The sequence below is a fragment of the Oncorhynchus clarkii genome, chromosome 13 (genome assembly GCF_045791955.1).
Source record: "Oncorhynchus clarkii lewisi isolate Uvic-CL-2024 chromosome 13, UVic_Ocla_1.0, whole genome shotgun sequence".
Classification (NCBI taxonomy): Eukaryota; Metazoa; Chordata; class Actinopteri; order Salmoniformes; family Salmonidae; genus Oncorhynchus; species Oncorhynchus clarkii.
Genome location: NC_092159.1, coordinates 32,991,273 through 33,018,671, shown reverse-complemented (window position 1 = coordinate 33,018,671; position 27,399 = coordinate 32,991,273). Strand labels below are relative to the sequence as shown.

General features: G+C 43.2%; 1 protein-coding gene across 1 annotated transcript; it reads left to right on the top strand.

The window, feature by feature from the left end:
- The first annotated feature begins 45 nt into the window (after nucleotides 1-45).
- On the top strand, nucleotides 46-27,043 carry LOC139364545 (pre-mRNA-splicing factor SYF1-like). Its single transcript, XM_071101355.1, has 19 exons — nucleotides 46-199; nucleotides 505-653; nucleotides 4,833-4,956; nucleotides 5,170-5,367; nucleotides 7,374-7,508; nucleotides 7,604-7,768; nucleotides 8,112-8,256; nucleotides 9,639-9,790; nucleotides 10,267-10,386; nucleotides 10,501-10,632; nucleotides 11,061-11,192; nucleotides 11,929-12,042; nucleotides 12,348-12,510; nucleotides 12,995-13,185; nucleotides 22,192-22,314; nucleotides 22,805-22,970; nucleotides 23,218-23,344; nucleotides 23,639-23,745; nucleotides 25,218-27,043. The coding sequence occupies exons 1-19, from the start codon at nucleotides 164-166 to the stop codon at nucleotides 25,283-25,285; spliced, it is 2,547 nt and encodes an 848-aa protein (XP_070957456.1). The 5' UTR covers nucleotides 46-163; the 3' UTR covers nucleotides 25,286-27,043.
- Nucleotides 27,044-27,399: the final 356 nt, after the last annotated feature.

Below are 27,399 nucleotides of genomic sequence, written 5' to 3'. Positions count from 1 at the left end.
GTCTGTTGAGTGACCGTTATACTACCCAATATTATTTCCACACGGGGCGGGGTTTATTTTACATTCTGAACACGTTGGAGGAGTCAGGAAGTTTAGTAACAATACCTACATTTTTGGGAACTTTTGACAACTACGGGCGTTTATTTTGGTCTTAAAATAAAAAATGGCGTCTCTAAATGGGAAACCGGACGTAATATTTGTAAGTTATTTCATGAATATTGATATTTCCTTGTGGAATTCTCTCAGCATGCTGTAATATTTATGCGGCCTCCTCGACCTCGGCTGTGTCGATTTGAATGTCCCGGCAAACTGTTCCTTGAGATACTGTACAGTCTACTGTGTGTGAATTTACAGCATATTGTTGCCCTTTCTATTCTCCGAGCAACGTTGCACTAGTTTTGAGAACAGTGCCGCGTTTTTCGAAGGAGAGAAAAGTGTTCAACTTCCGAAGGAGAGAAGGCTTCCTGTTGACCGTTTTGCTGGGTTTGTGATGGTATTTTTCAGGAGGAAGATGACCTGCCTTATGAGGAGGAGATCATCAGGAATCCGTACTCGGTCAAGTGCTGGATGCGTTACATCGAGTTCAAACAAAACGGCACAATGTCCATCCTCAACATGATATACGAACGAGCTCTGAAAGAGCTACCTGGCAGGTAGAGGCAACGTTTCTCCCAATCCTGGTCCTGGGCAAAGGGGTGCCATGCATAGTTTTGTTTTTGCCCCAAAATACACCCCCCTTGGCCCCCAGTGCCAGAATAAGAATACACTGCTAAAGGTTCATGGAAAATACTGTAGTGTCCCAGACTAATGTTTGTAGTCTGTCTCTAACTAGAGACAGGAACATTTTCACAGACAGTTACTGTTGCACATATACAGTTGAAGTCGGAAGTTTACATACACCTTAGCCAAATACATTTAAACTCAGTTTTTCACAATTCCTGACATTTAATCCTAGTAAAAATTATCTGTCTTACATCAGTTAGGAGCACCACTTTATTTTAAGAATGTGAAATGTCAGAATAATAGTAGAGTGATTTATTTCAGCTTTTATTTCTTTCATCACATTCCCAGTGGGTCAGAAGTTTACGTACACTCAATTAGTATTTGGTAGCATTGCCTTTAAATTGTTTAACTTGGGTCAAACATTTCGGGTAGCCTTCCACAAGCTTCCCACAATAAGTTGGGTGAATTTTGGTCCATTATTCCTGACAGAGCTGGTGTTACTGAGTCAGGTTTGTAGGCCTCCTTGCTCGCACATGCTTTTGCACTTCTGATTGAGGTCAGGGCTTTGTGATGGCCACTCCAATACCTTGACTTTGTTGTCCTTAAGGCATTTTGCCACAACTTTGGAAGTATGCTTGGGGTCATTGTCCATTTGGAAGACCCATTTGCGACCAACCTTTAACTTCAAATCAAAATCAAATCAAATCAAATTTTATTTGTCACATACACATGGTTAGCAGATGTTAATGCGAGTGTAGCGAAATGCTTGCGCTTCTAGTTCCGACAATGCAGTAATAACAAGTAATCTAACTAACAATTCCAAAACTACTGTCTTGTACACAGTGTAAGGGGATAAAGAAAATGTACATAAGGATATATGAATGAGTGATGGTACAGAGCAGCATAGGCAAGATACAGTAGATGGTATCGAGTACAGTATATACATATGAGATGAGTATGTAAACAAAGTGGCATAGTTAAAGTGGCTAGTGATACATGTATTACATAAGGATACAGTCGATGATATAGAGTACAGTATATACGTATGCATATGAGATGAATAATGTAGGGTAAGTAACATTATATAAGGTAGCATTGTTTAAAGTGGCTAGTGATATATTTACATAATTTCCCATCAATTCCCATTATTAAAGTGGCTGGAGTTGAGTCAGTGTCAGTGTGTTGGCAGCAGCCACTCAATGTTAGTGGTGGCTGTTTAACAGTCTGATGGCCTTGAGATAGAAGCTGTTTTTCAGTCTCTCGGTCCCAGCTTTGATGCACCTGTACTGACCTCGCCTTCTGGATGATAGCGGGGTGAACAGGCAGTGGCTCGGGTGGTTGATGTCCTTGATGATCTTTATGGCCTTCCTGTGACATCGGGTGGTATAGGTGTCCTGGAGGGCAGGTAGTTTGCCCCCGGTGATGCGTTGTGCAGACCTCACTACCCTCTGGAGAGCCTTACGGTTGAGGGCGGAGCAGTTGCCGTACCAGGCGGTGATACAGCCCGCCAGGATGCTCTCGATTGTGCATCTGTAGAAGTTTGTGAGTGCTTTTGGTGACAAGCCGAATTTCTTCAGCCTCCTGAGGTTGAAGAGGCGCTGCTGCGCCTTCTTCACAATGCTGTCTGTGTGAGTGGACCAATTCAGTTTGTCTGTGATGTGTATGCAGAGGAACTTAAAACTTGCTACCCTCTCCACTACAGTTCCATCGATGTGGATAGGGGGGTGTTCCCTCTGCTGTTTCCTGAAGTCCACAATCATCTCCTTAGTTTTGTTGACGTTGAGTGTGAGGTTATTTTCCTGACACCACACTCCGAGGGCCCTCACCTCCTCCCTGTAGGCCGTCTCGTCGTTGTTGGTAATCAAGCCTACCACTGTTGTGTCGTCCGCAAACTTGATGATTGAGTTGGAGGCGTGCGTGGCCACGCAGTCGTGGGTGAACAGGGAGTACAGGAGAGGGCTCAGAACGCACCCTTGTGGGGCCCCAGTGTTGAGGATCAGCGGGGAGGAGATGTTGTTGCCTACCCTCACCACCTGGGGGCGGCCCGTCAGGAAGTCCAGTACCCAGTTGCACAGGGCGGGGTCGAGACCCAGGGTCTCGAGCTTGATGACGAGCTTGGAGGGTACTATGGTGTTGACTGACTGATGTCTTGAGATGTTGCTTCAATATATCCACATAATTTTCCGCCCTCATTGATGTCATCTATTTTGTGATGTGCACTAGTCCCGTCTGCAGCAAAGCACCCCAACAACATGATGCTACCACCCCGGTGCTTCACTATTGGGATGGTGTTCTTTGGCTTGCAAACCTCCCGCTTTTTCCTCCAAACATAACGATGGTCATTGTAGCCAAACATTTCTATTTTTGTTTCATCAGAACAGCGGACATTTCTCCAAAAAGTACAATCTTTGTCCCCATGTGCAGTTGCAAACCATAGTCTTTTTTTATTGCTGTTTTGGAGCCGTGGCTTCTCCCTTGCTGAGCAGCCTTTCAGGTTATGTCGATATAGGACTCGTTTTACTGTGGATATGGATACTTTTGTACCTGATTCCTACAGCATTTTCACAAGGTCCCTTTTCGCACCAAAGTACGTTAATCTCTAGGAGACAGAACGTGTCTCCTTCCTGAGCGATATGACGGCTGCTTGGTTCCAGGGTGTTTATACTTGTGCACTATTGTTTGTACAGATGAACGTGGTACTTTCAGGCATTTGGAAATTGCTCCCAAGGATGAACATGACTTGTGGAGGTCTACAATTCTTTTTTCTGAGGTCTTGGCTGATTTCTTTTGATTTTCCCATGATGTCAAGCAAAGAGGCACTGAGTTTGAAGGTAGGCCTTAAAATACATCCACAGGTACACCTCCAATTTACTCAAATGATGTCAATTAGCCTATCAGAAGCTTCTAAAGCCATGACATCATTTTCTGGAATTTTCCAAGCTGTTTAAAGGCACAGTCAATTTAGTGTATGTAAAACTTCTGACCCACTGGAATTGTGATACAGTGAAATAATAAGTGAAATAATCTGTAAACAATTGTTGGAAAAATTACTTGTCATGCACAAAGTAGATGTCCTAACCGACTTTCCAAAACTATAGTTTGTTAACAAGAAATGTGTGTAGTGGTTGAAAAATAAGGTTTAATGACTCCAACTTAAGTGTATGTAAACTTCCGACTTTAATTGTAGGCCTGATTTCCAGGACTCATCTTAAACTAGCCTTTCAACGAATCTGAGAGTGGAAGACGCCTATTTCTCGTCTCTAACATGTAGTCTCATTTTTGTGACCAGTCCCATCACAAGTCAGACTGTTGAATAAACTTAATTTGAACCTGCTTGACCTGTTGTCTGCTGATTTTGTCTTAATGTAGGAGTTACTCTGAGACAAAATATCCACAGAGTAGTGTTATTAACCCGACTTTCAGTACGCTGGTCTGTATGCCGGTTTGTATTTCTGTTTTATATTTTCAATGCTGACACAATTTGCACGCAACTTACACAATATGTCAACAATGGCCGAGTTTAACCGAAGCACAGACCACATGTTGTCCCACGCAAAGAGCTGGCAAATATCACAAAAACTTCCAGCTGACTGTGAGGGAACGCGCTTTGGTCGACAGCATTCGGTTACATCCGGCTATTGTTCACATATTGTGCATCGCGTGAAATGCGTCAAGAATGGAAAATGCAAGCAACAGAACCTTCCGGCCCTCAAAAACGCGAGGTAAACAACACTATCCTGTGGTTACCTTATCTCCACTTCCTACCACCAAAAGAACCAACAGCATGGACAACCGGTAGAGTATGTTAAAATATCATTGTATTCAACATTCTGGCTTGTTGAGACTATTGTGTCTTTACAGCAACTTCTTTCAGACTGACATCCATGGAGTAACCATGGTAACATGCTGATGTTTAGACAAATCTTAGACCTAGTCCTGGACTAAAAACATTTGTCAATCAGTCTCTGGAAAATCGGCCCAAAATCTAGGCTTATTTGAAAATCATAGAATGGTTGTTATTGAATACCATACCAGTGTCTGGGTTATGGTTTTAGGCATTGCTAAATGTCATGACTGTGTTCACGGATTGTTCATACGTGACCTTGCAGTTACAAGTTATGGTACAACTACCTGAGAGAGAGACGGAAACAGGTCAAAGGGAAGTGCATCATGGAGCCAGCCTACGAGGAGATCAACAACTGCCATGAAAGAGCACTGGTTTTCATGCACAAGGTAGGCATATGCTTATGTCCCGTTGTCCGTCCATCCCCTGTTAAGAGAAAATACTCGCACAAACTCTGAGGAATATCATTGTCCATTCATTGGCACAGACTATCACAGAGTACATTTATGTGTGAGAGTATTTTTTACTTGGAAGTAGATTTTGTCGTCTGAGATTGTAGGAATAGTATCCCACATAACTTGTTCTTCCCGTGGATGTCCTAGATGCCGAGGATATGGCTGGACTACTGCCAGTTCCTGGTGTCTCAGTGTAAGATCACCAGGAGCAGACGCACATTTGACCGAGCGCTCCGAGCCCTTCCCGTCACTCAGCACCCTCGCATCTGGCCCCTGTACCTCCGCTTTGCCCGGAACCTGCCCCTGCCTGAGACCGCCATCCGTGTCTACCGCAGGTACCTCAAGGTAAGAGGACATTTCTAGAAGATTTGCTCCTCTGTGATTGAACTACAACCAAAGCTGAAGCCACGGAAGCCTCACCTTATGGAAGATAGTCACAGGATTAAAAAATAAATAAATAACAAATCAGAATTCACATTAATACACACTATTTATTTTCAACAATGGTGATAAGATTTTGTCTTGGTTATGAGATTATAACAACACCAACCACACGTCACATCAGAAACCTACAATATATCACTTAACATAGAAGGTAGGCCTGGAATAGATGACAGTGTGCATTTGCCCGTAGGCGTATGTACACCTGATCTCCCACCTCCAGCTGTAGAGTGACTGCATCCCCGTTATCTGCTGTATCAGTACTAGACTTGTGATCAGATGTAATAGGCATACACTCTTCATTCTTGAACAGGGATGTGTGGGAGTCTTCAGATCCTCCAGCATGAAAGAAGAAGCTGAAGTAGTACACCCCTCTTACAGGGGCTGTTAACTCTCCTATGTGGGGGTGGTTGGCATTGCCAATGTTAGGGATGACCTTGCTGTAGGTCAGATTAGTTCCTGGCTGAAGGGCCCTATTTCTCCAGTCTCTCTCAGGACAGTGGAGAAGAGCACCTTTGACTCCTAGTTTTTCCATTGTGGTTTGCAGTTTTTCCACTGTGGTTTGCGGTTTCTCCTCCATGACTCCGAATTCTGTAATCAGAGTCAACATGTAGCATGAGTTCTGCAGCGCATTCCACCTCATGTTCAGTCATTGGGGTGTCGTCCTGTGCCACAGACAGGCCGCAGCTCAGAGACACCATCAGAAATGCAGTAGTTTTCATCCTTCACCTGGGTTCTGATACCTCTCTGAGTAACCTGTATTGGTCGGCCTAACCTTTTTTTGATTCCAGAGTTCTCTCAGCTTCTTTTCAAGCAGCCAGGTTTGACGTGATCCAGTTCACTGGAAGTTAGTCCTTGTTGGTTTTATAGTTAACTATTCAACCTTATAGTCCATAAGTCAGACCCCCAAATTTGATCTGTCGGTACCATCTGGGGCTGTGATTTTTTGTTGTTGTTTATTTGTCTGTGATTTTGTACCTAGAGTGGGCTTGGACAAAGCTTACTTACTGGCCCTGTTCCTAGAGTTTCCTAACTTGTGATAACATTGCAGCAATGTCATGTTGTGTGTGTAATCTCCAAATCATATATCATTAGAAATCTGAAACATTTTCTGAATATTTGGGTCAAGAGATCTCTGACCTCTAGGGTTCATATTGGAATTACCTGTATGCATTACCCTGATAACCCTAGATATTTATTTAGCTCTTGTAATTATTTGAAGGAATGGACAGGACCATATACATGCGTTCAAAATATTTTCTCTCTGCTTAATGTTTTCTTGTCTTCCACACAAGCAGCAGTGTGGTATTCCAGAATTATATATATATATTTTTCTCCCCAATTTAGTGGTATCCAATTGGTAGTAGTTACAGTCTTGTCTCATCACTGCAACTCCCGTACGGACTCGGGAGAGGCGAAGGTCGAGAGCCATGCGTCCTCCGAAACCCAACCAAGCCTCACTGCTTCTTGACACAATGCCCATCCAACTCGGAAGCCAGCCGCACCAAGGTGTCGGAGGAAACACCGTACACCTGGCGACCTGGTCAGCGTGCACTGCGCCCGGCCCGCCACAGGAGTTGCTAGTGCGCGATGAGACAAGGATATCTCCGCTGGCCAAACCCTCCCTTAACCGGACGACGCTGGGCCAATTGTGCGCTGCACCATGGGCCTCCCGGTCGCGGCCGGCTGCGACAGAGCCTGGATTCTAACCCAGAATCTCTAGTGGCATAGCTAGCACTGCGATGCAGTGCCTTAGAACACTGCGCCCGTATTCCAGAATTATTAGATACATGGTTGATAAAGAAAGCTACATTTATATATTGGTTGTCATGTGCCAAAAGTTTATATTTCTCAAAATGACAGTTATTTCTGCAACAGCCCCCTGGATTTGACTCTCTCTTTCTCTGCAGCTGTCCCCAGAGAATGCGGAGGAGTACATAGATTACCTGCGTTCCTGCGGCAAGCTGGATGAAGCAGCAGTACGTCTGGCAGCCGTTGTCAACGATGAGAGCTTTGTGTCCAAGGAGGGAAAGTCTAACTACCAGGTAAGACCACGTCTGGCTCATCCTCCTTATCCCCATGTTGTTGTGTGGTTGATATCTAACGTTATCCCCATGTTTGTTTGGTTAATATCTAACAGCTATGGCACGAGCTGTGTGACCTGATCTCTCAGAACCCAGACAAGGTGAACTCTCTGAATGTTGGGGCCATCATCCGTGGAGGCCTCACTCGCTTCACAGACCAGCTGGGCAAACTCTGGTGCTCCCTGGCTGACTACTACATCCGCAGTGGACATTTTGAAAAGGTACTGGTCTGGATAGATGCTTCCCAAACGGCAGGGATGACCCTATTCCCTTTGTATTGCACTACTTGTGACCAGAGCCCTATAGACGATCATCTTTATAGTCCACTTTTGACTCTGTCGTCATGCATCAGGGTCATTAGAAATGATGTAGGATTATAGGGTAACTCACCACCATAACATTGTCATAATATATATTTGACACGTTTTTAATAGCTATCATGCATGTTATGAAGCTTTACAACATTGTTATGTAGTGCAAGTTAAGTGTTAATAAATATATTCACAGTTTTTGGGATGCACACACACAGACTAATTTGAATGCTTGTGTGTTGTGGCCCACCAGGCTCGTGATGTGTATGAGGAGGCCATCTTGACGGTGGTGACGGTGAGAGATTTCACCCAGGTGTTCGACAGCTACGCCCAGTTTGAGGAGAGCATGATCGCTGCCAAGATGGAGACTACCTCAGAGTTGGGGAAAGATGAAGAAGGTGGGTGCATCTCAATAGTCTAAAGTGTCTTACTCTCCTTGTCTCCTGCTCAGATCTCAAATAACTATTAACCTGTCTAGGACTAGCGGAACCCCACCCCTCCCGCAACAGCCAAATTCACAACAACAAAAATTAAAATTCCTCAAGCATACAAGTATTTTGCACCATTTTAAAGATACAATTCTCGTTAATCCAGCCACAGTGTCTGATTTCAAAAAGGATTTACAGCGAAAGCACCACAAACGATTATGTTAAGCCACAGAAAAACAGTCATTTTTTCCAGCCAAAGAGAGGAGTCACAAAAAGCAGAAATAGAGATACAATTAATCACTAGCCTTTGATGTTCTTCATCAGATGACACTCATAGGACTTCATGTTACACAATACATGTATGTTTTGTTTGATAATGTCCATATTTATATAAAAAAATCTGAGTTTACATTGGCGCGTTACATTCAGTAGTTCTAAAACATGCGGTGATATTGCAGAGAGCCACATCAGAAATACTCATAATAAACAATGATAAAGATACGACTATTATACATGAAACTTTAGATAAACTTCTCCTTAATGCAACCGTTGTGTCAGATTTCAAAATAACTTTACGGAGAAAGCAAACCATGCAATAATCTGAGTACAGCCTTTAGACAACAAAGCAGCCAAAAAGATACCCGCCATATTGGGTAGTCAACATTACTCAGAAATAGCATTTTAAATATTCACTTACCTTTGATGATCTTCATCAGAATGCACTCCCAGGAATCCCAGTTCCAGCATAAATGTTTTGATTTGTTCGATAATGTCGATCAGTTAGGTCCAAATATCTTCTTTTGTTAGGGCGTTTGGTAAACAAATCCAAAAGCGCGTTCAGGTTTAGAAACTTCAGAGTGTTTTCTATCCAATACTAATAATAATATGCATATATTAGCATCTGGGACAGAGTAGGAGGCAGTTCACTCTGGGCACGCTATTTATCCAAAAGTGAAAATGCTGCCCCCTATCCCAAAAAGGTTAAGGGAAATCGATTCCTGACCTAGGTATCCATGTTACTGTTTTCCCAATCCTGGTTGCGACTTTGAGTAAAAAAAATCTAGTTAAAACAAATGTTATTTGTCACGTACACAGTTTACAGAAATGCTTGTGCGCTAGTTCCTTCAACATAAATGCAACTGAAGAGAGTAGTCTTGGGAAGCCAGCCATTTTAGAGTATTGAGATGCACCCAGTGTGTCTGGATTGTAGAGTATCACAATTTCTCGCAAAAATAGATTTGATCTCAACGAGAATAACTGTAAATAAATATTACAAGGGGGGGAATCACAGCCGCAAGTGAATGCTTTGCCTTTGTCGTTATGCTCAACTCGTGTTCCCTTTCCCGTCTCAGAGGACATAGACCTGGAGCTGCGTCTGGCCCGCTTTGAGCAGCTGATCGCCCGCAGGCCCCTCCTGCTGAACAGTGTGCTGCTGAGACAGAATCCCCACAACGTCCACGAGTGGCATAAGAGGGTCAAACTGTACGAGGGGAAACCACGACAGGTAGCTGAAACCAGAAGTGGATGATCCAGGATCAGTTTATTCTGAATATGATTATATGAACAGATGGGACCAGATCCTAGATCAGCACTCTGAGACCCTTTGTGGATACAGGCCCTGAGCTCTTAGCCCTAGTCTTACTGTGCCATCTTTTTGGCACTGTCTCTAATACCCATTTTATTCTACTGAACTGCGGTGTACTGCCCTGGCCTGGTTCCGCGTCCACTGTTGTAGCTGGAACTGTGATGTGAAATGAAAATATCCGAGCCAGCGCAGTACTTTTCAGGTTGGAATTATGTGAAAAGGGTTTGAGAAAAATCAGAGCTAGTTTACATCTGTGTTATTGGTAGAGAGTAGCAATTAATACATGTTTAAAGATTTTACATTTAACATGGTTTCTTAGTCTTTCTAGCTGGCAATAGGTACCTTGCATGCTCTTCCTCACATACATGTACAGTGTCTCTTAACCCCCTTTTCAGATCATCAACACCTACACAGAGGCAGTTCAGACTGTGGACCCTATGAAGGCTACAGGGAAACCCAGCTCTCTCTGGGTCTCCTTCGCCAAGTTCTACGAGGAGAACGAGCAGCTAGACGACGTGAGTCTCAAACTAAGGTTTCCCCATTTAGGAGATTTACTCCTTCAACCCAAGAGGAAGTTAAGTTTTATTTATTGTTTTAAATGTTCTTTTTCCACTTTTCCCCACCATCAGGCGCGGACCATCTTTGAGAAAGCCACCAAGGTGAACTACAAGCAGGTTGACGACCTGGCTGGCGTGTGGTGTGAATACGGGGAGATGGAGCTACGCCATGAGAACTACGAACAGGCGCTACGTATACTGAGGGTGAGACGGAAACACAGGCACAACAAATACTGACCCACTATCTGTCACACACTCCAAAGACACGTACATTTTGTTTTTACTTTTCTGTCATCCTGAATTATTTCTAATGCGTTTAAACTGCTACACATTGCTGTGTGGGCGGCTGACCTGTACTTGCTTTTTTAATGTATCTATTTAATAACTTCAATAAATGAATAACCTCATCTAATCTCAAATTCTATGATGTAGACCGCTCTTCTCATAGTTTCAAATATTCTTTCTATAGATGTACATTTTTTATTTTACCCTTATTTTACCAGGTAAGTTGACTGAGAACACATTCTCATTTACAGCAACGACCTGGGGAATAGTTACAGGGGGATGAATGAATGAACTGGATGCATGTCTGTGCAAATATCCCTCGACTTTCTCTCTTTCCAAATATGTAGAAAGCAACTGCCATCCCGTCCAAGAAGGCAGAGTACTTTGACGTGTCAGAGCCCGTGCAGAACAGAGTGTACAAGTCTCTGAAGGTCTGGTCCATGCTGGCTGACCTGGAGGAGAGTATGGGAACCTTCCAGGTACTTTCTTCATGTTTCCCTCTACGGTGTCTGTCTTCGTTGTATTTCAATTGCACTGATTTAGAAAGGAAAAGAAGGTAGCTTTGATGCAACACATCTAAGCCTGCATTTATACAGGCAGCCCAAATCTGATCTTTTGCCCCATTATTGGCAAAATAAATATCTGCTCTTATTGGTCAAAAGATCAGAATTGAGCTGCCTGTGTATACGCAATAGTCAACTAACGTTTTGGCTGCAAGAAGCTTTCATTTAAAAAAAAAAAAGTAACATTTATTTAACTAGGCAGGTCAGTTAAGAACAAATTCTTATTTACATTGACGGCCTACCCTGGCCAAACCCGGACTACGCTGGGCCAATTGTGCGCCGCCCTATGGGACTCCCAATCATGGCCAGATGTGATACAGCCTGGATCCGAACCAGGGACTATAGCGACGCCTCTTGCACTGAGATGCAGTGCGCCACTCGGATGCAGTGCGCCACACTTAGACCGCTGCGCCACTCGGGAGCCCAAAAATCCTTCATTAGGGTTTCTGGATTGGATTGATTAACATTGTTTAGGTTATACGTTTCTTGTATTCCGTGAGCTCTTCTCTCAGATGAAATCTTGTTAGAATAGGAGAAACTGAAAATTGCATCTTGTGCATAGTGATGACCCGGTTTTAGGGACCAAACATGTAACGACCATACGATGTAACTAACAACCCTACCTTTTGTCTTGGTCGTTTCTCCCCGTCAGTCCACCAAGGCGGTGTACGACCGCATCATTGACCTGCGCATAGCCACGCCCCAGATAATCATCAACTACGCCATGTTCCTGGAGGAGCACAACTACTTTGAGGAGAGCTTCAAGGTGACACCAACCACCTGCCCTGCTGCACACATCTCACTAGCCTGGTCCCAGTTCTGTTGTGCTGTCTTGACAACCTTTATGGTCATTGTCATGATGCCTGAACTGGGACCAGTCTAACATTTCACAGCCTAGAACATAAACGCTAACTCATACTGCATTCAAACTGTTACTTTACAACTGGGTCATGTCTAGGGCCGAGTTCCCTACTGAACACGAACGACCCTGACCATGCCTTCACCCTTAACTACAGCATTTTGATCAGTTGTAAATTCCTGTCGCTGATGGTCTTCATGCACTCTCTGCAGGCGTACGAGCGTGGCATCGCCCTCTTCAGGTGGCCCAACGTCTATGACATCTGGAACACCTACCTCACCAAGTTCATCGACTGCTACGGGGGCAAGAAGCTGGAGAGGGCCCGGGACCTGTTTGAGCAGGCGCTGGATGGCTGTCCAGCCAAGTTCGCCAAGAGTAAGATACATTGTTGTCTACGTGACTTCTGTATGTCTTTATGTCTAATGCATGTTTGTGACGTCTGTCTAGACTCTAAGTTGACATGCTGTACAATGAAAAAATAATTTCCTGACTTATACAATAAAGTCATCATCATCACAGTTGCTTTTTAGGTACTGAGAAGCACCAAAGAAAATACAATCCTTTTCACACTACGAAGCCAAGCTGTACTGTGCTGGCCTGGTTACGCATCGACCACAGTTGCAGGAATCGTGCTGGGAATGACAGATGTTAAAAGACCATGACCGAGCCAGCTCAGTACGGTTCAGGTTGGCATGATAGTATGAAAAGGGTGTTCAAGTATCTTTCAGCCTCAGTCAGTTTTTATAATCAGTTTGTTGCTGGGTTCTATTTGTGATAATGGCCTTATTTATGTGGTACTATCCCCCCAGCTACAGGAATGACGAGTGATATGTTAACTATTTTCTGTTGTGATTGACAGCTATCTACCTGCTGTACGCCAAACTGGAGGAGGAGTTTGGGTTGGCGCGTCACGCCATGGCGGTGTACGAGAGAGCTACGCAGGCGGTGGACAACACGGAGAGGCATCACATGTTCAACATCTACATCAAGAGGGCTGCAGAGATCTACGGTGTCACCTACACCAGAGCGATCTACCAGAAAGCCATCGAGGTAAGAGTGTAGTGGCTCATTTTGTTATGCACACACACACAGGTACATCTCAATAGTCTAAATCAGTGTCCCGTGAGGGGCGTCCAATCCGGCCTGTGGATGGTTTGAGTAAAAAATATATATATATATATATTTTTTTTTTACTCAAACCATCCACAGGCCGGATTGGACGCCCCTCACGGGACACTGATTTAGACTATTGAGATGTACCTGTGTGTAAAGTCGGAAGTTTACATACACTTAGGTTGGATTCATTAATACTCGTTTTTCAACCACTCCATTTCTTGTTAATAAACTATAGTTTTGGCAAGTCGGTTAGGACATATACTTTGTGCATAACACAAGTAATTTTTCCAACAATTGTTTAGACAGATTATTTAATTTATAATTCACTGTATCACAATTACAGTGGGTCAGAAGTTTACATACAATAAATTCCGTGAAGCTTCTGATAGGCTAATTGACATCATTTGAGTCAATTGGAGGTGTATCTGTGGATGTATTTCAAGGCCTACCATCAAACTCAGTGCCTCTTTGCTTGACATCATGGGAAAATCTAAATACATCTTCCAAGACCTCAGAAAATTGTAGACCTCCACAAGTCTGGTTCATCCTTGGGAGCAATTTCCAAACACCTGACGGTACCACGCTCATCTGTACAAACAATAGTACGTAAGTATAAACACCATGGGACCATGCAGATATCATACCGCTGAGGAAGGAGACACGTTCTATCTCCTACTTTGGTGCGAAAAGTGCAAATCAATCCCAGAACAACAGCAAAGGACCTTGCTGGAGGAAACGGGTACAAAAGTATCTATATCCACAGTAAAACGAGTCCTATATCGACATAACCTCAAAGCCAGACTACGGATTGCAACTGCAGATGGGGACAAAAAATGTACTTTTTGAAGAAATGTCCTCTGGTCTGATGAAACAAAAATAGAACTGTTTGGTTATAATGACCATCATTATGTTTAAACGAAAAACAGGAGGAGGGACTGGTGCACTTCACAAAATAGATGGCATCATGAGGACGGAAAATTAGCTGGATATATTGAAACAACATCTCAAGACATCAGTCAGGAAGTTAAACTTTGGTCGCAAATGGGTCTTCCAAGTGATGGACAATGACCCCAACCATACTTCCAAAGTTGTGGCAAAATGCCTTAAGGACAACAAAGTCAAGGTATTGGAGTGGCCATCACAAAGCCCTGACCTCAATCCTATAGAACATTTGTGGGCAGAACTGAAAAACCATGTGCAAGCAAGGAGGCCTACAAACCTGACTCAGTAACACCAGCTCTGTCAGGAGGAATGGTCCAAAATTCACCCAGCTTATTGTGGGAAGCTTATGGAAGGTTACCCGGAACATGTGACCCAAGTTAAACAATTTAAAGGCAATGCTACCAAATACTAATTGAGTGTATGTAAACTTCTGACCCACTGGGAATGTGATGAAATAAATAAAAGCTGATATAAATCATTCTCTCTACTATCATTCTGACATTTCACATTCTTAAAATAAAGTGGTGATCCTAACTGATGTAAGACAAGGAATTTTTACTAGGGTTAAATGTCAGGAATTGTGAAAAACTGAGTTTAAATGTAGTTGGCTAAGGTGTATGTTAACTTCCGGCTGTTTTATATACATGCATACATATAGTACACGTCCAAAGTTTGGACATGCCTGCTCATTCCAGGATTTTCTTTATTTTTACTATTTCTACATTGTAGAATAATAGTGAAGACATCAAAACTATGAAATAACACATGGAATCATGTAGTAACCAAAAAAGTGTTAAACAAATCAACGTATATTTTCGGATTCTTGGCATTCTCTCAACCAGCTTCATGAGGTCACCTGGAATGCATTTCAATTCACAGGTGTGCCTTGTTATTTTGTTGAATTTCTTTCCCTCTTAATGCGTTTGAGCCAATCAGTTGTGTTGTGACAAGGTAGGGGTGGTATAAGACCAAGTCTATATTAGGGCAAGAACAGCTCAAATAAGCAGCGAGAAACAACCGTCCATCATTACTTAAAGACATGAAGGTCAGTCAGTCCGGAAAATTTCAAGAACTTTGAAAGTTTCTTCAAGTGCAGTTGCAAAACCTATCAAGCGCAATGATGAAACTGGCTCTCATGAGCACCGCTACAGGAAAGGAAGACCCAGAGTTAAACCTCTGCTGCAGAGGATAAGTGGATGAGAGTTAACTGCACCTCAGATTGTAGCACATATAAATGCTTCACAGAGTTCAAGTAACGGACACATCTCAACATCAACTGTTCAGAGGAGACTGCGGGAATCAGCCCTTCATGGTCAAATTGCTGCAAAGAAACCACTACTAAAGGACACCAATAAGAAGAAGAGGCTTGCTTGGGCCAAGAAACACAAGCAAGGCACATTAGACCAGTGCAAATCTGAGATTTTTGGTTCCAACCGCGGTGTCTTTGTGAGACGCAGAGTAGGTTAACGGATGATCTCTGCATGTGTGGTTACCACCATGAAGCATGAAGGAGGAGGTATGATGGTGTGGGGTTGCTTTGCGGACGACACTGTCGGTGATTTATTTAGAATTCAAGGCACACTTAACCAGCATGGCTACCACAGGATCCTGCAGCGATATACTATCCCATCTGGTTTGCGCTTAGTGTGACTATCATTTGTTTTTCAACAGCACAATGACCCAACACCTACCTGTGTAAGGGCTATGCTGCCCTACCAAGCAAAAAGGCAGCATCTGCTCACTTGGTCAAAAATGAGTTAATGTCATTTTTGCTACATTAAATACATGCTTCATCACGTGGACAAGTATCCTGCCTCTATTGTATGGTGTTTTGGAGAAAATGGGGGTCCTTGTTAGCAGTAACTGCATAATGTTACTGTGATACCAAGGTTAATAAAAGCCATTTTTCTCAGTTCCACTCTGAGCAGTTACTGCCTTTTTGCTTGGTAGGGCAGTTTGACCAAGAAGGAAAGTGATGGAATGCTGCATCAGATGACCTGGCCTCCACAATCACCTGACCTCAACCCAATTGAGATCAAATCAAATGTATTTATATAGCCCTTCGTACATCAGCTGATATCTCAGTGCTGTACAGAAACCCAGCCTAAAACCCCAAACAGCAAGCATTGCAGGTGTAGAAGCACGGTGGCTAGGAAAAACTCCCTAGAAAGGCCAAAACCTAGGAAGAAACCAAGTTTTTTTCAACTGTAACCAGGTGGCCAGTCCTCTTCTGGCTGTGCCGGGTGGAGATTACAACAGAACATGGCCAAGATGTTCATAAATGACCAGCATGGTTATATAATAATAATCACAGTAGTTGTCGAGGGTGCAGCAAGTCAGCACCTCAGGAGTAAATGTCAGTTGGCTTTTCATAGCCGATCATTGAGAGTATCTCTACCGCTGCTGCCATCTCTAGAGAGTTGAAAACAGCAAGTCTGGGACAGGTAGCACGTCCGGTGAACAGGTCAGGATACCATAGCCGCAGGCAGAACAGTTGAAACTGGAGCAGCAGCACGGCCAGGTGGACTGGGGACAGCAAGGAGTCATCATGCCAGGTAGTCCTGTTTCATGGTCCTAGGGCTCAGGTCCTCCGAGAGAGAGAGAGAGAGAAAGAAAGAGAGAATTAGAGAGAGCATACTTAAATTTACACAGGACACCAGATAAGACAGGAGAAGTACTCCAGATAAAACAGACTGACCCTAGCCCCCCGAAACAAAATACTGCAGCATAAATACTGGAGGCTGAGACAGAGGGGTCAGGAGACACTGTGGCCCCATCCGATGATACCCCAGGACAGGGCCAAACAGGAAGGATATAACCCCACCCACTTTGCCAAAGCACAGGCCCCACACCACTAGAGGGATATCTTCAACCAACAACTTACCATCCTGAGACAAGGCCGAGTACAGCCCACAGATCTCCGCCACGGCACAACCCAAGGTGGGTGCCAACCCAGACAGGAAGATCACGTCAGTGACTCAACCGACTCAAGTGACGCACCCCTCCTAGGGACGGCATGAAAGAGCACCAGTAAGCCAGTGACTCAGCCCCTGTAATAGTGTTAGAGGCAGAGAATCCCAGTGGAGAGAGGGGAACCGGCCAAACAGAGACAGCAAGGGCGGTTCGTTGCTCCAGAGCCTTTCCGTTCTGGGCCAGACTACACTCAATCATATGACCCACTGAAGAGATGAGTCTTCAATAAAGGCTTAAAGGTTAAGACCGAGGATGCGTCTCTCACATGGGTAGGCAGACCATTCCATAAAAATGGAGCTCTATAGGAGAAAGCCCGGGCTCCAGCTGTTTGCTTAGAAATTCTAAGGACAATTAGGAGGCCTGCGTCTTGTGACCGTAGCGTACGTGTAGGTATGTACGGTAGGACCAAATCAGAAAGATCGGTAGGAGCAAGCTCATGTAATGCTTTGTAGATTAGCAGTAAAACCTTATAATCAGCCCTTGCCTTAATAACAGGAAGCCAGTGTAAGGAGACTAGCACTGGAGTAATATGATCAATATTTTTGGTTCTAGTCAGGATAACTGAAGTTTATTTAGTGCTTTATCCGGGTAGCCGGAAAGTAGAGCATTGCAGTAGTCTAACCTAGAAGTAACAAAAGCATGGATTAATATTTCTGCATCATTTTTGGACAGAAAGTTTCTGATTTTTGCAATGTTACGTAGATGGAAAAAAGCTGTCCTTGAAACTGTCTTGATATGTTCGTCAAAAGAGAGATCAGGGTCCAGAGTAACGCCGAGGTCCTTCACAGTTTTATTTGAGACGACTGTACAACCATCAAGATTAATTGTCAGATTCAACAGAAGATCTCTTTGTTTCTTGGGACCTAGAACAAGCATCTCTGTTTTGTCCGAGTTTAAAAGTAGAAAGTTTGCAGCCATCCACTTATGTCTGAAACACAGGCTTCTAGCGAGGGCAATTTTGGGGCTTCACCATGTTTCATTGAAATGTAAAGCTGTGTGTCATCCGCATAGCAGTGAAAGTTAACATTATGTTTTCGAATGACATCCCCAAGAGGTAAATATATAGTGAAAACAATAGTGGTCCTAAAACGGAACCTTGAGGAACACCGAAATGTACATTTGATTTGTCAGAGGACAAACCATTCAGAGTCAAACTGATATCTTTCTGACAGATAAGATCTCAACCAGGCCGGCACTTGTCCGTGTTGACCAATTTGGGTTTCAAATCTCTCCAAAAGAATGTGATCGATGGTATCAAAAGCAGCACTAAGGTCTAGGCGCACGAGGACAGCTGCAGAACCTCTGTCTGATGCCATTAAAAGGTAATTTACCACCTTCACAAGTGCAGTCTCAGTGCTATGATGGGGTCTAAAACCAGACTGAAGCATTTCGTATACAATGTTTGTCTTCAGGAAGGCAGTGAGTTGCTTTTTCAAAAAAAATTGAGAGTAATGGAAGATTCAATATAGGCTGCTAGTTTTTTATATTTTCTGGGTCAAGGTTTGGCTTTTTCAAGAGGGGCTTTATTACTGCCACTTTTAGTGAGTTTGGTACACATCTGGTGGATAGAGAGCTGATTATTATGTTCAACATAGGTGGGCCATCACAGGAAGCAGCTCTTTCAGTAGTTTAGTTGAAATAGGGTCCAGTATGCAGCTTGAAGGTTTAGAGGCCATGATTATTTTCATCATTGTGTCAAGAGATATAGTACTAAAACACTTGAGTGTCTCTCTTGATCCTAGGTCCTGGCAGAGTTGTGCAGACTCAGGACAACTGAGCTTTGGAGGAATACCCAGATTTAAAGAGGAGTCCGTCATTGGCTTTCTAATGATCATGATATTTTCCTCAAAGAAGTTCATGAATTTATTACTGCTGAAGTGAAAGCCATCCTCTCTTGGGGAATGCTGTTTTTTAGTTAGCTTTGCGACAGTATCAAAAATACATTTCCGATTGTTCTTATTTTCCTCAATTAAGTTGTAAAAATAGGATGCTCGAGCAGCAGTGAGGGCTCTTCGATACTGCACGGTACTATCTTTCCAAGCTAGTCGGAAGACTTCCAGTTTGGTGTGGCGCCTTTTCCGTTCCAATTTTCTGGAAGCTTGCTTCAGAGCTCGGGTATTTTCTGTATACCAGGGAGCTAGTTTCTTATGAGAAATGTTTTTAGGGGTGTAACTGCATCTAGGGTATTGCGCAAGGTTAAATTGAGTTCCTCAGTTTGGTGGTTAACTGATTTTTGTCCTCTGACGTCCTTGGGTAGGCAGAGGGAATCTGGAAGGTATCAAGGAATCTTTGTGTTGTCTGAGAATTTATAGCACGACTTTTGATGCTTCTTGGTCGGGGTCTGAGCAGATTATTTGTTGCAAATGTAATAAAATGTTGGTCCGATAGTCCAGGATTATGAGGAAAAACATTAAGATCCACAACATGTATTCCATGGGACAAAACTAGGTCCAGACTGTGACAGTGAGTAGGTCCAGAGACATGTTGGACAAAACCCAGTAAGTCGATGATGGCTCCAAAAGCCCTTTGGAGTGGGTCTGTGGACTTTTCCATGTGAATATTAAAGTCACCAAAATTATTATATTATCTGCTATGACTACAAGGTCCGATGGGAACTCAATTAGGAACGCTGTATATGGCCCAGGAGGCCTGTAAACAGTAGCTATACAAATTGATTGAGTAGGCTGCATAGATTTCATGACTAGAAGCTCAAAAGACGAAAACGCCATTTTTTTATTTTGTAAATTGAAATTTGCTACCGTTACATTTTTAATTACACCGCCGCCTTTGCGGGATGCATGGGTGATATGGTCACTGTAGCTAGGAGGTGAGGCCTCATTTCTCACAGTAAATTCATCAGGCTTAAGCCATGTTTCAGTCAGGCCAATCACATCAGATTATGATCAGTGATTAGTTCATTGACTATAACTGCCTTTGAAGTAAGAGATCTAACATTAAGTAGCCCTATTTTGAAATGTGAGGTATGATCTCTTTCAATAATGGCATCAATGGAGGAGGTCTTTATCCTAGTAAGTTTGCTAAGGCGCACAGACACGGTCTCAATGGGGATAGCTGAGCTAACTACACTGACTGTGCTTAGTGGCAGACTCCACTAAGCTGACAGGTTGGCTAACAGCCTGCTGCCTGGCCTGCACCCTATTTCATTGTGGAGCTAGAGGAGTTAGAGCCCTGTCTATGTTGGTAGATAAGATGAGAGCACCTCTCCAGCTAGGATGGAGTCCGTCACTCCTCAGCAGGCCAGGTTTGGTCCTGTTTGTGGATGAGTCCCAGAAAGGGGGCCAATTATCTATCTATCTATATTTTAGGAGGGGCATAAAACAGTTTTCAACCAGCGATTGAGTTGTGAGACTCTGCTGTAGAGCTCATCACTCCCCCTAACTGGGAGGGGGCCAGAGACAATTACTCGATGCCGACACATCTTTCTAGCTGATTTACACGCTGAAGCTATGTTGCGCTTGGTGACCTCTGACTGTTTCATCCTAACATTGTTGGTGCCGACGTAGATAACAATATCTCTATACTCTCTCCACTCGCCAGTTTTTTAGCTTTAGCCAGCACCATCTCCAGATTAGCATTACCGTCGGTAGTGTATGATCGCTGGATGATTTGTTTTAAGTCTAATACTGCGGGTAATGGAGTCACCAATGACTAGCGTTTTCAATTTGTCAGAGCTAATGGTGGGAAGCTTCGGCGTCTCAGACCCCGTAACGGGAGATGGCTCGGCCAATGACTCCGGATCGTTGCTTAATAGGGAGAACCGGTTGAAAGTTTCTGTCGGCTGAATGAGCGACACCGGTTGAGCATTCCTATAGCATTTCCCTCCAGAAGCCGTGAGAAAGTTGTCCAGCTGCGGGGACTGTGCGAGTGGATTTATACTAATGTTACTATCTGTACTTACTGGTGGCACAGACGCTGTTTCATCCTTTCCTACACTGAAATTACCCTTGCCTAACGATTGCGTCTGAAGCTGGGCTTGCAGCACAGCTATCCTCGCCATAAGGCGATCGTTCTCCTGTATATTATGAGTACAGCGACTGCAATTAGAAGGCATCATGTTAATGTTACTACTTAGCTTCGGCTGTTGGAGGTCCTGACGAACAATGTCCAGATAAAGCGTCCGGAGTGAAAAAGTTGAGTGAGGGAAAAACAAAAAATATAAACGGTAATTAAAAAGTAAAAAACGTAAAGTTGTCAGGTAGCAAAGTAAGGTTGTTTACGTGTTGCTGTGCATTTTGTTGCCAAGTCTGCAAGTTGTGACCGGAAGTAACCCTAGAAGAGGGTGGCTTGGGATGAGTTGGACCGCAGAGTAAAGGATAAGCAGCCACAAGTGCTCAGCGTATGTGGGAACTCCTTCAAGACTGTTGGAAAAGCATTCCTCGTGAAGCGGTTTGAGAGAATGCCAAGAGTGTGCAAATCTGTCATCAAGGCAAAGGGCACCTATTTGATGAATCTAAAATTATATTTTGATTTGTTTAACACATTTTTTGTTTCCTACATGATTCCGTATGTGTTATTTCATAGTTTTGATGTATTCACTATTATTCTACAATGTAGAAAATAGTACAAATAAAGAAAAACCCTTGAATATGTAGGTGTGTCCAAACTTATATAGATTCAAAAAAATTGTGGGGGGGCGAACAAACTCAATATACTTTCAAATGACTAAAACCAAATAGAAACGTTGTAAAAATGATAAGAGACCTACATTCATACCATTTCTTGACTGTCTCCAGCTCGCTAATAATCACTGAAATGAAAGCTAGACAATCAGTGAGCATAAAACATTTCCCAAAAGATGGATATTGGAAAATGTTTTGCTAATTCTGACGGCAAAGAAAGATAACACATCTTCTGTTTCGGCTCTCCGGACCTCGTTGAAGAACGAATGCAGCCCCGATGGCAAAATGAGTTAGACACCCCTAAATTAATCATGTGATTTTTCTTTATTGAGATGGTGCAACTAATATATTCGAATATATAATATAATATGTTGTTTTCTTCCAGGTGCTTCCAGACGAACACTCCAGGGACATGTGCCTGCGCTTCGCTGACATGGAGAGCAAACTGGGCGAGATCGACCGGGGCAGAGCCATATACTCCTACTGCTCTCAGATCTGTGACCCAAGGGTGAGCTCTCACACTCTGACCTAGGGTCCTCTTCATTAGTGCGCTGGGCAATATGAAAAAATCCATATTGCGATAAATTGCCTGAATTGATGTGATAACAATAAATAGAGTGATACGTTTATAACATTAATGTGCTACCACTACTACTAGTTTGATGGTTGTAGCCACAAAATGGGCAATTAACAATCACTCTGCAAACGTATTTAATTTCAAACTTCACATTTCTCTAGTGTACGCTACTTATAATTAATGATATAAGCAAAATGCCTGCGATAAGTTATCGGTATGGTCGGTGACGATAATTTGTGGTTTATTGTCCCAGCTGTAACGCACACAGTAAGAAAATGTTATTGAACAGAAAACTAGCTGTTCTTATTGGACAATCCACGTACTCCTTCCCTGTTTCAGTCCTTTCCTCAATTTGTGGAAACACAGGTTTGTGCACAGTAGCGATAAAAAGTTTTACTTCCTGTATGTGTGTTTGCTTCAGATGACGGCCACGTTCTGGCAGACGTGGAAGGAGTTTGAGATCCGCCACGGGAACGAAGACACTATCCGGGAGATGCTGAGAATCAAGCGCAGCGTCCAGGCCACGTACAACACACAGGTCAACTTCATGTCCTCACAGATGATGAAGGCCACCACCAACGCCACCAGTAAGAATGCGCACACACACACACGCATACAAACATATACGCACCCACACCTTCGGTCTCTAATGATGAATCAATTAATCTCGTGTCATCTTCCATGTTGATTTTTAACATGATTTTGAAGTGTCATGCTTACAGCTGTAAATGTTTTTCATGAAAAACACAGGCCAGATGGGGCTTGGTTAGTGTTAGGGCTAAATCAGTGTTAGGGTGTACCTCTGTATAACTCTGTTATTTTATGTCTGTGCAGTCTCAGACCTTGCCCCGGGCCAGCTGGGGCTGGATGATATGAAGCTGTTGGAGCAGCAGGCCCAACAGCTGGCCGCCGAGGCTGAACAGGACAAACCCAAACTCAAAGAGAAGATCCTCTTCGTCAGGTCTGTCATCCATCCCCCCACCCATTTAGCATCCTTTCCATTGTCCTCTGAAAACCCAACTGCAGACCAGGGCCCGTATCCACAAAGCGTCTCAGAATATTAGCGCTGATCTAAGATTTTAAATCATAATGAATAAGATAATATGGACAGATCCTCGATCAGCACTCCTATTTTTAGATGCTGTGTGGATACGGGCCCAGTAAGTGGGCAGTCATTTAATATAAATACAACAATGCAGAAATGGTTCAATACTGGTCTTAACCACTCTGTGTCATTGTATATCTGTTTGTTTAGGAGTGACACATCTCGGAGTGAGCTGGCTGAACTGGCCAAACAAGCCAACCCCGATGAGATTGATATTGAGGATGAGGATGGTGATGATGAAGACCAGGGCCCAGAGGGTGAGTTACAACACCACTAGGTGGCGCTGTTCAGGAGGGAGCAATGCTACAGAACATTCACATAGAAATGGACTGTGTAGATTACAGAAAATTATTCTGTCATATAATATAGAAGCATGACAACTCTATACATTGCATTTATATCTGCAATGTTTTGAATGTTTCACTTGATTGAATATGTTCTAGCTGTTTTCTTGACAACCCTAATAATAAAAAATATTAATAAATATATAAACACCTCATCACATTAGTGTATTCGGCTATTTCAGCCATACCTGTTGCTGACAGGTGTATAAAATTGAGGATACAGCCATGCAATCTCAAAAATTAGCAGTAGAATGGCCTTGATGAAAGCACAGTGACTTTCAACGTGGCACTGTCATAGGATGCCACCTTTCCAACAAGTCAGTTTGTCAAATTTCTGTCCTGCAAGAGCTGCCCCAGTCAACTAAGTGCTGTTATTGTGAAGTGAAATCATCTAGGAGCAGTATGGCTCAGCCGCGAAGAGGTAGGCCACACATCTGTCCTCGGTTGCAACACTCACTACTGAGTTCTAAACTGCCTCTGGAAGCAAAGTCAGCACAAGAACTGTTGTTGGGAGCGTCATGAAATGCGTTTCCATGGCCAAGCAGGCGCACACAAGCCTTCAGCCTTCACACAAGCATCACGCTTCACATTCTGGGTTTGGTGGATGCCAGGAGAACGCTACCTGCCCGAATGCATAGTGCCAACTGTAAAGTTTGGCGGAGGAGGATTAATGGTCTGGTGCTGTTTGTCATGGTTTGGGCAAGGCCCCTTAGTTCCAATGAAGGGAAATCTTAACGCTCCAGCATGCAATGACATTCTAGACGATTCTGTGCTTCCAACTTTGTGGCAACAGTTTGGGGGAAGGCTCTTTCCTGTTTCAGCATGACAATGCCCCAGTCCACAAAGCGAGGTCCATACAGAAATGGTTTGTCGAGATCAGGGTGGAGCCCTGACCGTAACCCCATCAAACACCTTTGGGATGAATTGGAACCTAATCGCCCAACATCAGTGCCCGCTGCAATGTTCCAACATCTAGTGGAGCGCATTCCCAGAAGAGTGGAGGCTGTAATAGCAACAAAGGGGGGACCAACTCCACTAGATGTTGGAACATTGCTGCGGGTACGGATGTTGGCCAATTAGGTTCCAATTCATCCCAAATGTTTTTGATTTTGGAATGACATTTTGGAATGAAATGTTTGACGAGCAGGTGTGTGTCTTTGAGAGAGCGAGAGATGCCTTGCAGCACAGCGTGATGGCTGCAACAAGCATGTGACCTGTTTACTTTGAGAGTGGTGTCAATGTTCCAAATGGCACCCTATCCCCTATATAGTGCACTTTTTTAACTGGTCATAGGTAGTGCACTATATAGAGGATAGGGTGCCATTTGAGACACTACCATGGTGTTTATGTAAATGTGTGCTTTGATTATGTTTGTCTCTCTCCAGAGGTGCAGCTGGAACAGAAAAGTGTCCCCACTGCTGTCTTTGGAGGGCTGAAAGAAGGAGAAGATTGAATACAGAATGTTGGGATGGTATCTGTCCCACAGACATGACATCACAGACGAGCTCCATGGTCTACGAATGGAGCCTTCAACACCCGTAAAATGTATGATGAAAATAGATTGTATGGAATGTGAACTTCGTCGTTGATCTTTTCTACAGTGGCAAGAAAAAGTATGTGAACCCTTTGGAAATACCTGGGTTTCTGCATAAATTGGTCATAAAATTTGATAATCTAGGTCACAACAACATACAAACACAGTCTGCTTAAACTAATAACACAAACAATTATACGTTTTCATGTCTATTGAACACACCATATAAACATTCACAGTGCAGGTGGGAAAAGTATGTGAACCCTTGGATATAATAACTGGATGACCCTCCTTTGGCAGCAATAATCTCATCCAAACGTTTTCTGTAGTTGCGGATCAGACCTGCACCACGATCAGGAGGAGTTTTGGACCATTCCTCTTTACAAAACTGTTTCAGTTCAGCAATATACTTGAACTGCTCTCTTGAGGTCATGCCACAACATCTCAATCGGGTTGAGGTCAGGATTCTGACTGGGCCACTCCAGAAGGTGTATTTTCTTTTGAAGCCATTTACTATTGTGTTTTGGGTTGTTGTCCTATTGCATCACCCAACTTCTGTTAAGCTTCAATTGGCGGACAGATAGCCCAACATTCTCCTGCAAAATGTCTTGATAAACTTGGGAATTCATTTTTCTGTCGATGATAGCAAGCAGTGTATTCCCTGAGGCAGCAAAGCAGCCCAAACCATGATGCTCCCTCCACCACACTTTACAGATGGGATGAGGTTTTGTTGTTGGTGTGTTGTGCCTTTTTTCTCCACACATAGTTGTTGTGTGTTCCTTCCAAACAACTCAACTGTAGTTTCATCTGTACACCAAATATTTTGCCAGTAGCGCTGTGGACAGTCCAGGTGCACTTTTGTAAACTAAAGACGTGCATGAATGTTTTTGAACAGCTGTGGCTGCTTCCGTGGTTCCTTCCATGAACACCATTCTTGTTTAGTGTTTTACGTATCGTTGACTCGTCAGAGATGTTAGCATGTTCCAGAGATTTCTGTAAAGTCTTTAGCTGACACTAGGATTCTTCTTAACCCCATTGAGCATTCTGCACTGTGCTATTGCAGTCATCTTTGCAGGACGGCCACCCCTAAGGAGAGTAGCAACAGTGCTGAACTTTCACCATTTATAGACTGCTTTTAGAGATACTTTTGTAACCCTTTCCAGCTTTATGCAAGTCAACAATTCTTAATCTTAGGTCTTCTGAGATCTTTTTTGTTCGAGGCATGGTTCACATGAGGCAATGCTTCTTGTGAATAGCAAACTGAGTGTTTTTTTTATAGGGCAAGGCAGCTCTAACCAACATCTCCAATTTCGTCTCATTGATTGGGCTCCAGGTTAGCTGACTCCTGACTGCAATAGCTTTTTCAGAAGTCATTAGCCTAGGGGTTCATACTTTTCCCAACCTACACTGTGAATGTTTAAATTATGTATTCTATATAGACAAGAAAAATACAATAATTTGTGTGTTATTAGTTTAAGCACACTGTTTGTCTATTATTGTGACTTAGATGAAGATCAGACCAAATTTGATGACCAATTTATGCCGAAAGCCAAGTAATTCCAAAGGGTTCATACTTTTTCTTGCCACTATGTTGTCGACTGTAAGTGTTTTGCTCTACATTCATAGATTGTCAAGTCTGCACTAGATCAGTGAATAAAAATGAGATTTGTGAATAAAGTTTAAATGCTCCTTATTCTAAAAACAATGTAAATGCTCAATTTCCTTCTAAACATGAGGACCAAGGCACGTTTCATAAAGTTAAAATGTTTAAATTACGACGGCATGTTCAATAGAACAAAATCGTAAAAACTAATGACGTGTTTTGGCACAAGTTTTGTCAGGTAGTTTAAGATGTATCTATTGAACATGCTCTGTATGTGGGCCTTGGTCCTCCTTGTTATTTATGTCAAATTAACCCCTTAACCGAAGAGCGCCTTCAACATACAAAGATCTACTAGTAGTGTATCCTAGCAGCGCTTCCTATTCTTTTTTTCAACAAATGCTCCTTCTTGATGTAGTGATGCATTAAAGCA

Excerpts from the sequence above, each read along its gene's own strand:
- LOC139364545 (XM_071101355.1), top strand. The coding sequence starts at position 164 with ATGGCGTCTCTAAATGGGAAACCGGACGTAATATTT. Across the intron at positions 10,633-11,060 it reads AGGCGCTACGTATACTGAGG|AAAGCAACTGCCATCCCGTC; the intron begins GTGAGACGGAAA and ends CCAAATATGTAG. Across the intron at positions 13,186-22,191 it reads TCTACCAGAAAGCCATCGAG|GTGCTTCCAGACGAACACTC; the intron begins GTAAGAGTGTAG and ends GTTTTCTTCCAG.